The sequence below is a fragment of the Aspergillus oryzae genome, chromosome 2 (assembly GCF_000184455.2).
Source record: "Aspergillus oryzae RIB40 DNA, chromosome 2".
In the NCBI taxonomy this organism is placed as follows: Eukaryota; Fungi; Ascomycota; class Eurotiomycetes; order Eurotiales; family Aspergillaceae; genus Aspergillus; species Aspergillus oryzae.
Genome location: NC_036436.1, coordinates 3,036,998 through 3,048,011, shown reverse-complemented (window position 1 = coordinate 3,048,011; position 11,014 = coordinate 3,036,998). Strand labels below are relative to the sequence as shown.

General features: G+C 47.5%; 3 protein-coding genes across 3 annotated transcripts; all 3 read right to left on the bottom strand.

Annotated features, from left to right (window-relative positions):
* Positions 1-420: 420 nt before the first annotated feature.
* On the bottom strand, positions 421-1,999 carry AO090003000354 (M28 family metallopeptidase; the record flags this gene model as incomplete). The annotated part of the gene is made up of 2 exons (XM_001819493.3): positions 421-1,845; positions 1,934-1,999. The coding sequence occupies 2 exons, from the start codon at positions 1,997-1,999 to the stop codon at positions 421-423; spliced, it is 1,491 nt and encodes a 496-aa protein (XP_001819545.1).
* A 1,523-nt stretch (positions 2,000-3,522) lies between these two features.
* On the bottom strand, positions 3,523-5,652 carry AO090003000352 (uncharacterized protein; the record flags this gene model as incomplete). The annotated part of the gene is made up of 10 exons (XM_023234853.1): positions 3,523-3,594; positions 3,651-3,841; positions 3,908-4,211; positions 4,262-4,425; positions 4,473-4,645; positions 4,691-4,789; positions 4,837-4,910; positions 4,957-5,156; positions 5,209-5,302; positions 5,353-5,652. The coding sequence occupies 10 exons, from the start codon at positions 5,650-5,652 to the stop codon at positions 3,523-3,525; spliced, it is 1,671 nt and encodes a 556-aa protein (XP_023089930.1).
* An 822-nt stretch (positions 5,653-6,474) lies between these two features.
* On the bottom strand, positions 6,475-9,340 carry AO090003000350 (putative poly(ADP)-ribose polymerase PARP; the record flags this gene model as incomplete). The annotated part of the gene is made up of 6 exons (XM_023234852.1): positions 6,475-7,044; positions 7,094-7,176; positions 7,257-8,099; positions 8,163-8,456; positions 8,567-8,680; positions 9,181-9,340. 6 exons carry the CDS (start codon positions 9,338-9,340, stop codon positions 6,475-6,477), a joined length of 2,064 nt encoding a protein of 687 aa, XP_023089929.1.
* Between the last annotated feature and the right edge of the window lie 1,674 nt (positions 9,341-11,014).

Below are 11,014 nucleotides of genomic sequence, written 5' to 3'. Positions count from 1 at the left end.
TTACTTATTCTATCTTATTGGATTGATTGAATGTTGAATGATTGTAACTAACTGAATAGACAAAACCTCCTGGTGGGGCTGTGGAGCGCATATCCCCTCTGTCTTGGATGCGGTGCCCGAGAGTGAGCGCTGTACTTGTACGCCCAAGGTGGAGCGGGATGGGAAGGAATATCCGCCTAAGGCTGAGAAGTGACTAGCCGGTTGTATTCTTTCTTGAGATGGGTTTTGGTTTGAGGAGTTGTGGCTGTGGTTTATGAGGTGGTGATGGGGAGTGGATTACTGGAGTCTACTGTCTGTGTGGGTTTTTTACATCATTTGTTCATGGTTGAGGAAGAATATACTCTTTTTTTTTTTTATTTCTCTGACTATGTATCTTTCTTATACAGTTATACTGAATAGTGACTATGTAAGTGAACTGGGCTATGCCTCGACTTGAGAATGCCAGCATCCGGATCCTGATACGTGAGCGTGTGTCTTCGGAGCTCTCTTGCCGAATGGTCGCATGGTGCGGGCTCGTCGGTGCAAGGAGGATGTGGTATTCCGTTTGGGGATCGAGGAGAGGTCGTTGGCGTAGGTGGCGACGGCGAAGGCGGTGGCTTTGGAGTTGATCAGGAAGGCTTCATGGTTGAGGTTGGTCATGTTGTCTCCCGCGGCGTGGTAGTTGGCGTCGTAGGCCACGCCGGCTTGACCTCCCCAGCGGCTTGCGTTCTCTTCGGACATGATGCCCTCGGCGCCCGTGAAGAGTCCACCGGACGGAATGCCGTTCAGGATAAAGGCCTCGTAGTCGGAACGTCCGTCAAACTGGGTGGGGATATGAGGCAGGTCGATGGAGTCGTAGTAGTCCTCGAACAGTTTCTCGATCTGGGCGGAACCGGCCGGTCCGCTCTGGTTGAACGCCGATCCATCACCGTCATAGATCATGAGGGCGTAGTTAGGTGAGGCGATCATGTCGAAGTTCAGGTACAGTCGGATCTTGTTCAGCTCGGTGGCATTCAGATGGGAGACGTAGTAGTTGCTGCCCAGCAGACCGAACTCCTCTGCTGTCCAGAAGAGGAAGCGCACGGCATTCTTGACGGAGTACTGCGTGAGCGCTTTGGCAATGACCAAGTTGCTAATAATGCCCGAGCCATCGTCGTTGATACCAGGGCCCGCCTCGACTGAGTCCGTGTGGCCACCCAGCGCGACGACGTTGTTCGGATCGCCGCCCTTCGTCTGCGCGACAACGTTATACGTCGTACGGTTCTCCTGCTTACTATCCACCCACAGATCCACAGATACCGATCCAGCCTCAGCAAGCTTGATCAGCTTCTGGCCATCCTCCAAGCTGATACCGACAATGGCCGAATACGGTCCCTTATCACTCTGCGCCGCGCCAAGGGTGCCCGCCATGGATCCGGCCACATTGTTATAGACAATCGAAGCCGCGGCCTTGGCTTTGGCAGCGAGAACCGACTTGTCGCCGAACGGGCATTCTCCACGCTTGATCAGGGCGACCTTGCCCTCGACATCGGATGGGTAATCCGCCTCGCTGCATCCCAGGTTCTTGACGACGGCTACATCGGCGGTGACCTCGACGCTGGGACTGTAGGTCATGGTCTTCGCCTCGATTTCCTCATCGCCCACCTTGAGCGTCTGGTCGGCATTGCTCCACAGGTGCACCTGAGGCTGCTTGTAGACATCATAGTAGCCAGTCTTCTTCAGCTCCTCGTAGAGATAGTTAACCGTGTCGTCGTGGGCTTTACCACCAAAGACGCGATTGCGCTCGGGGTAGGCATAGGCGAAGTCCTCAAGCTGTTGGGATCCTTCCAGCAGATCTTCCAACTGAATATCCTCGGGGAACTCATCCTAACATAACATTAGCCCAGTCAACGGTCAACACTTAACACCCAAACCCAAGAAAAGCAATCAAAAAAGAACAGAAGAAAAAACGAACCGGCGAAACAAGCGCCCTCCCAGCCAACACGCCCGAAAGCAACGAAGCCCACAAAAGCGACCTCATAACGATGTAATAGTTCTCTCTGGTAAATAAAAATAAAAACCCCAGAATAATTGCCTAGGTCAAGCACCTGTATAGGAAAAAGGTAAGAATTCAATTCCCCGGGGTCCCCAGTCTACTTTAAATACCTTAAATTAGCACCACCCCCGAATCGCGACTACCCTTTTTTCCCATATCTCATTTCCCAATTTCCCACTTCCCCTCTTCCCAACCTCTCCGCCGCCCTCGATGTGCTTCAAATTCCAACGCCATCCGCCAACAAAAGCACGCCTCATATCGTGAGGGGTCAAGGCCAAGACCTTGGCAGAGATAAGAGTTGGACAGGAACGAGCCAAGTTGAGGGGCTTGCCGACGGTCCACGGCGGAGGAGAAGACTTGGGTTGCACTGGCCAAGACATGGGATCAACTTGGATCAACTTGGTGATACGAGGGGTTTCGCCGATGGTGAGGTGGTAGATCACAATACTTTGATTGCTGGGCTTGGCTGAACGGCTATCTTTGCTTTTTTGAGATCGAGAGGTTTCGGGAGGGAGTTTTATTGGTTTGTTTTGGTTTGGGGTGAGGAGGTTGCCTGGAGGTTTTAGTTGGGGAGGAGGTTGGTGTTGGTTTTCATTTTCTTTTCTTTTCTGGATGAAAGGCTTGGGTTGGATTGGGTTTGCTTTGGCTTTGGGTTTGGCTTTGGGTTTGGGTTTGGGTTAGGGTTGCGGGGAGTCAATGTAGGGATGTATGTACACTGTATAATAATCCTGGCTGTGGTCTGGGCGGGTCTTTTTCATTATATTAATTAGTTCTATCGGTTGGTGTACATGAGGTGGGTATACGGGCGAATGAATTATCCAAACCATCCCAGTATTACTGTACATATGTGGGTTGCTCGATTATGCTCAATTACCCACCTCTGCGGCCTTCCTAACTGTAGCATACTCTGCTCGGTACCAAGACACCACTGACACCACCAACCAGACAATATCCTCCCAACCAACAAAATAGGTCCCTAAGCGCAGTCTAATCAAAAGTACTACTAAAATACCCTATAACCAAAACTCCACACAAACTACACAACCACCTTCTAGAAACCCTCATTCCCTTCCCCAAAATCGAACACAAATAGAACGTCGTCTCAAGAGACTTAAGCTCGCATGACCCTAGCAAGGATCGCCGGTTCTAATAAACCCACTCTATTCTATTCCCAAAGGTCCTCGTTGATCGGCAGGGGAGCCTGGTTCGCCAAGAGTGTGTTAAGGAACATTGTGCTTTGGTATTTAGTATCTACGAACTAGACTGCTATCCGGGTTGCAGGTGTGAGGTTTCGAGGGATGTGGATGTGTTATTCTTTTTGTCGTTATATAGTATCCTCTTCAGCTGACTAGGTTTATGTCTTTCTCGGTGTACTTCGTAAAGGAGGATAAGTCCCATGATATGCAGTTTGAATCGATGAAATGCATACCGTGTCCTTGATCTAAACTGCAGACATACACTACACTCTCACAGAATAAAAGTAAGAATATAGTCGACGTATGTTCTCATCAGTGCGCAAACCGAAAATCCAACCGCTTACTCCCCGTATCAGTCGTATTATTTAAATAATCCTGTCGTTGCTATAGTATCATCAGTAACCCATCCGCAATCAAAAAGGAAGTCGAAGGAAACTCACCTCCTCAGTCATGCTATTCCACACCCTCTCCCGATGTCGATTCCTCAATATATAATACACTTTCGTCCCGATGAACAGCAAAACGCCCAGAATATTCAGCGCAAGAAGAACAGCGTTACCCCTTCGGTATTTCGGCTTGTCGTCTTCTCGGTAGACGTTGTTGCCGATGATGTTGCCTAGTTGGACGCACACTGTATTCCAATTAGTATCATATCCACATGGTCTGGTAGAAGTAAGATCAAGGGAAAGAAACTCACTGTTATATAGTGCCGCTGAAACAGTCCTAGTGCCGACGTTGTTTGAATTCTTCGATGCCCAGCCCACTACTATCGCATGGCAGTACGGATAAGAAAGCAATACTGTGACAACGGAAAATGTCCCCCATGCGTTCTCCATGGTCCCAGGCCAGAAGCGCAAAGCTATGACACATGGCAGTGTCCAAACACATTGGAGCATGGAGGTTAGGGAGCGCTCGTTGAGCCAGACGCTGAGTCGGGTAAGGGCCAGCAGGAGAATGATGTGGCCTACGTTGTTGGGGATTGTGAGGAGGTTTGTTACGAACTGGTTCCTTGTGTTAGTTTTAACTTCGAAGAAGATAGAAGAAAACGCACGGTGTTAAACCCGAGATCCTTTAGGGTCAGGGTGATGTACGATTTCACCGGCACCATCGGAGTATAGGCTATAAGACCTATCAAATAGATGGGCCAGAGATCGTAGTCGCAAAGGGCGTTCCAAAGACGTGGGAGTGTGATTGCTTGGCGATTATGCATGTCTCCTGCTCCATTGTGAGTTATGTGTTTTGACATTTGCTTATAAGTTTACCTTTCGAGGGATCGTCTCGGAGGACGCGGTTGACGACGATGCGCACTTCGCGGTCAGTGAACCAGCCCTTAGGACGGAACCATTTCTTCGTCTCTACTGCTGAGGCGGGCATTCGGAAGAACGATGCCAGTCCGATGAGGAGGGTTATTAAGCCTTCAATCAGAAAAAGCCATCTATATACGTTAGAATCCGTTGTGGATGCAGGAGACGGTACTGACCTCCATCCGGCCCATCCGAGGACGCCGCGCATGTGGAGGATGCCGAACGCCATGAATGATGTGACGATCGTTGTCAAGGACAGGGCGGTCCAGAAGATACTGTCTCATGTTAGACACTTCAACATCGAGCAGGAAAAGGGCAGTACCTTAGTCGAGTCGGAAGCTCTTTGCTAGTATAGAAGTAAGATAACCAAAGGACGATGTCCGGGATGAATCCCCCCTGTGGTCGTGTGAGCTCAGGCTCTTTTTATGGCAGTTGAACTTACCTCTAGGATTCCTAGGAGTGCCCGCGTCGCATAAAACGAAGACCTCCCCATCAGACCAGCTTGGCAGGTGGCTACTATAGACCACAGCGAAATCTGCATAGGGATCCATCGATCGGGACCGATCTTCTTGGATATCAACTGCGAGGGAAGCTCAGCTAGGAGAAACGAAATATAGAATATAGTATTCCCTGTGTTATAGTCTGCATTGACTCGATTAGACAGCATTTCTCCTCCGAATTCCAAAAAACATACCATTCGAAGAAAGATTAAGATCATCCAACAAATTATCAGACACAGCCTGAACCAAATTCCCTCGGTCGACCTGCAACCCAAAGAACATCACACACTACACAACCATCAGCCACAGCGAAACAGCAAACCAAGAAAAAGACCTACAGCCCACAAACAAACCCTCCAATCCAACTTCCGCACCAACGCCCTCTCCTCCTCCGGAGTCCAAGTCAACGTCGGGTCAAAAACATGTCGACATTCATACTGCGCTTTCTCATAGATCAAGGCATATCGCTCCGCGACCTCCGGATCAGCGAAGGGATTACTCGCATGAGAATTTGTAGACTCCTCATACGGTCGTGTCTCCACCTGATATGTACCCTTGGAATCTGTCGCTGGCTCGGTGTAGTAGCGCCCGTTGTGATCGTCTACTAACTTCGTGGTCACTCCTTTGTCGGTGGCCATAGTGTAGGAACCAAGCTGTCAAAGCGTGCTCTGGGCATTCTTGTCACTCTGGGCGGCGGAGTACATAGTTATATGTGGAGTAATAGCTTGGGGAACCATGTCTTGGGGTGGTTTGGCACGCCATATGCAGGTCTTGTTGCGTATGGATAAAGATCTGCTGTCGGTTTTGTAGCTTTCTTGTTTCTTGGCCAGTTATGGGTCAGTTGGGCGATATACTAGCTTGTGCCAAGAGGATTATGCATGTCTGGATGAGATGGGAAGGTGTTTTGTTGCAGGTATCTGGGGATGAGTGAGCTGCATTTTCGTCGCTGGTAAATAATTGGCTGTTAATAAGTCACGGGGGAGTCTATCGTGGCCTATGATTAACTTCAGAATTAATACACCAGTTATTGTTCTTTAACGTACCTTTGTCCATACAATGAGAAAACATTTAGATTGTTGGTCAAGTGCCAGAATGGCATCATCCTCCCTCAAGATTTGATCAACTTAGCATTGGCTTGCGTGACCGTTTTGAACGTTGGCGACATTGGAGTGTCAGAACTTTAGATTGCACATTGCGTTTCAATTTTCTGAGTCAATTTGTAATAATAATGCATTATCTCGTCAATGATCGGACTATTGTACACACCACTGATATGTGGGAAATAAGAGCAGTCGTTGTCACAGCTAAAGCACGAGTATATGCAAAGAAAAGATTCTAACCCGAACGCCCCCGCTTTCGCTCACTAGAACTAACAGGCACATAAAAAAGTATATCCCAGACTCCCGCTTTAGAACACGATCAAAGTAAATAAAGGAGACCAACGCAGAATCGCCCAGCAATTATCTCATGTGCACCTGGAATAGGTATTTCTGGCGGATCTGAGCAACATCGTACACAATGTACTCGTTGTACATCAGTGACTGGGCGTTCGCACTCTTGGATGAGGCAGAGACATCTGGCATTTTCACCCCTTGCAGCTGAGGATTGACAGACCCAGCATCCTTCCAAGCTGCCGGGACAGTCCTACCCTTACCGAGAGTCGCAATCTTGCCGTCCCTCTTGGCATCTTCTCCAGCGTTGTAGTTGCTGTGATCCAACTCCAGCATGGGGTCTCCGAGTTCAACATCGCAAAGCAGAAGCAAAGCCATACCGCCGCTGTTGTAGGAGCAGCAGTAGTTGGCGGATTTGCTGGACATGTCCGCAAAGTAGACACCTTTGCCAAACATGTATCCGCTCACGGGGGCTTCCGGCGGTGCAATGCGCAGACCCTGGCTCAAGATACCACCAAAATTGGTGCTACGCGATCCATGCCACAACAGACGTCGGTCGCTGTTCTTGATCTTCCCGTATTTGGAAGAATTGAATCGATCATTTTCACCATCACGCTCAATGCGGAAGATATTGACGACCTACATCCAGTCAGTACTGTGTCATCGCGAGGAAAGAGGCCAAACTCACGTTGTAACGGAAATGATGAGTAGAGGCGCGCGACTGGTTAAGGTAATTCTCCAGCTCGATGAATTCGGTAGAAGAGTGGTCCACTATTACGCGTTAGTATAATTTGATCATGTCGAAGGAAAATGTCTAAATAAGGCAGACGAGTGAAGGACAGGGGACTTACAAGGAGTCATCTCTTGCATCTTGAGGCTCTGGAACTGGCGATCCAGCTGGTGGATTGTGTCGGCGTCCTTCGACTCTTTCATGATACCATTTGCAACTTCCATGTCTGTCAAGGCCTCGAGAAGCTCAATCTCCTTCTTAATATGCTGGTCAGAATTCAACACGGGAGGTCGATTACGGCCGAACACGTGAGGGATCGTAGTAAAGTATTGGTTGCTGAGGTCCTCCGCAGCTGCATTGTAGGTTGTGCCATATTGAGTGGCCGCAAGATTGGGGTCCGCAATGAGCTCGGAGAGTTCCTTCAGCTTCAGGAAACCCTGTCTTAGGGTTCGCTTGCTCAGCTTCCCAAGTGGCAACTTCTTAGCGTCGTAATCCATGGAAGCCATTGTATTCATGAAATGGCTCGGATTGAAAATGAAAGACATAAGATCCTGGACCTGTTCAGGCAGCTCGCTTTTCACTTCTGGCTTCTCTTCGTCGTTCTTTTTCGCCGTTCCCTTATCGTCACCATCTTCTTCATCTGAGTCTTCTTCATAGTTGCGTTCGATGAAAGTATATTTGCCCTTCTTCGGAGGGTCGAGTCTGTCGTCCCATGATAGACCTGATTTGTCTTTGAATTTCTTCTGGAACTGAAGCTGTGCCTCAGAAAGAGCACCACTTCCCAAGAGACCATGTTGGCCAGTCTCGCCCACGCGGCCCCATCGGGTCCAAGTTTTAAAGTTAGTCCCGGATCTGTCAACCAACAGTTGAATGCGGTAGAATTTGTTAGCGTTATTGGCAGAAACAGTCTGGTTGAGAGTAGCATCCCAGATCAGACCTGCTGGGTCAATGTACACTGCGAAGCCTATCCAAAGCCGTTAGCACCTAGTCGGAGTAAGGTACATATATACAGCAGCGAAGTAGTTACCTGAGAGATAACATCCCTCGTCAACAGGAACATTCAAGGTCTTGGAACCCAATTTCTGGGCGTCTTTGGCCTTTTTGTTGGAACTCTCCTCGCTGACATCGAGCGCTTCTTCGAGTGTACGTTTCTTCTTCTCTTTCTTGTCATTTTTCTCATCGTCTTTCTTATCATCTGACTTTGCATCCTTCCTGTTGAGCAAGTAAGGCTTTTCAGGAATTGGCTTTTTCGCGTCTATAGACTCCAGAAGCCAATCGATAGAGACAATATTGCAATCGTAGACATTGCAAGCTTGTTTATCTGTGTAATTCTAATAAGCCGAGGTGCCAGAGATGATGGGGGAAACATCCGTGGAATAGGTACAGAACCGACAGATATAACAAGAATAAGGAAGTCTGAGAAAAACTTACATTTGGAATTGTTGTTATCCACCTCTCTCTGGGTAGTCACGAAATGTGTGCAGTCACCTGTCACGGTAGTGCAGAATTTTGCGCCCTGACCTTCCACGAGCTTTTTCACATCCGCTGCAATCCCAAAATAGCATTGGTTAGATCTAGTGTTCTCAATATTTTACAAATCAAGGAAACTTGCCTTGCTTATAGCCAGAAAAACTACCGGCAACAACGACGACAACGTCTTTAAACAAATTCTTCTTTGGCGGCATAGTTCAATTGGATCCAGTTATGGAAAATGCGGCGTGAGAGTGAAATACGAGGTGATAGAACCAATTGATGTAATCAAGCTATATTGAGGTCGTAGCTTGATGGTGTGAGATTGTTGCAAGGGGAGTAAGAAAGACGGATGCGATCTAATTTGATAGGAAGATAGCTGAATTATCAAAGAGATACTGAAAAGGATTCGGGAGAGAAGGAAAGTTGACGTGATTGAGAGGTGACAATGGCAGAGTGAAGGTAATGAGATGTCAACAGAGCCGATACTTATTCAATTTCCAGGGTCCTGCCACGGCCTGGTGGCCTTAGCTAACAGGCCACTAATGGCCGCTGCTGCCTTGTGGTCGACGGACCTGGACGTTGATTGGTTGTGACAACCCCAGGTCTCAGGCACCAGCCCCACAGCAGCTTCGACTGCCTGGAACTTTTCCCAAATCGATCGGGGTTCTTATCGAGATCGATGAGGACCTTATCGGACTGATTCTTGCCTATTTTCCAATACGAGCGTGCCATCCTTGGCCTTTGTCTCTGTAACGTCGTGAGACCTCATAGCCACCAATGTCCGGGGTTTTGAGCCCAGCGGCAGGAGGCTTCTCAGTGAAGGGTGCAGTTCGGGGGGGAAAAAAGCCCAAATTCAACCCACAATTATTCAGTGGACCTGCCTAGCTGCTGGCAAATCTGACAATGTTCCTGCATACTAACATGGTTTAAAGAGAACTACATCGGGCAAATGAATTGATCTAATCACCATAATAAGGCTTTCAGCGCGTCTTTCCGTCTAAATTTAGAAAAGATGGACTCAATGGACAGTCAAAATCAGCTATCCCTCACGCAATTGAACACCTGATCTCCAACAAAATATATTTTGTATACAAAGAACCGTCACAACACCACTACACACTAGTAGTATACCTTTCCAGTACGTAAGAGCGTAGTAGTAGTTCAGATCTATATTACTTCAATTAATATACAGATCCGAGCAAAATGTATGAACTACACTACGACCTTTGCTCACTGCAAATAGTATTCTACTTGCATTTAATTCGTCAGAGCTCAACAAAATAAGCAACCACAGCATTCATCTAATGTGAAGAGGTTGCAAAGTATAATTAAGCTTACTGTCAGTACTCCAAAATTCTTACTGACACATTCAGTGGAATGAAAAGCTAAGACCACGAATTGCTGACGTCAATCTCACTTCCAATTCTTCAAATCGTCCTACATCAAGTGCCAAAACCGACAAACCATCAATCGGAAAAGCGGTGCGGGGAGGCAAAGGCGATCGGAAGTGACGACCCAGGACATCCGATCGACAAACAAACCAAACAAGCCAAACCTCAGCCGCAATGTTTGCATTAGAAACATCCTTGATTGATTGGTCAACGAGCCAGCCTAAATTAATTGCGGATGGAAGATCAATGGCGAGGAGCCAGTTAGATCCATCTAGGACATGTAGACATCCTTTGCAGTGTTTGCTTCTACGCATTTAGTTAGCAGGGATGCCCTAGTATGATAAGTAAAAATGTCGAGTTAAAGAGGCAGAATGACCACGATGGCCATTGCATTGGGGTTTATCTTGTTCTGTAGAGTTCTCCAGTATTTGGGGTGTTTCTCTCAGTTCACTGTTAAAAACAATCAATCATGCTCTTCTACGATACAGCCCTCCTACCTTATAGTCCGATTGAGTCTTTGTTAAATCCTTTATCCTCTATATGGCGTTGGCTATTTCCTACAGGTTCATCGGAGAGTGTATGTGATGAAACGACTGGATTCGAACCGGCTGCAGTAACACCAAAAGAGGAATGATCCGGTTTGAACGATGACAAACTAACGTGAAACCAATATGTTCATCTGTAAGTTATGCTACTGACAGCTAGTTGCTACTGGGCTAATGGTACGTTTTGTGTAGGCTGTTTTTACTTTTCTGGAACGAGGGCAATGACAACAGTTGTTTCGGATCATCGTCAACGAGAAGGATTTCTAAGCCCAAAGCAATCGCTACCAGCCAAGTCTGAGAGAGAAATATATGCTAGACCCGAAGTTTTTAACTATACTTGAAGCTTTGGCATCACTTGAACTTTTAAATACTTCTTGAAAATATCTAGCTATGGCTATATATATGATGGGATAGCCCGTCACAAAAAAGTCATATGCGGAATGATAGACACATTACCAAACAATCGCTCC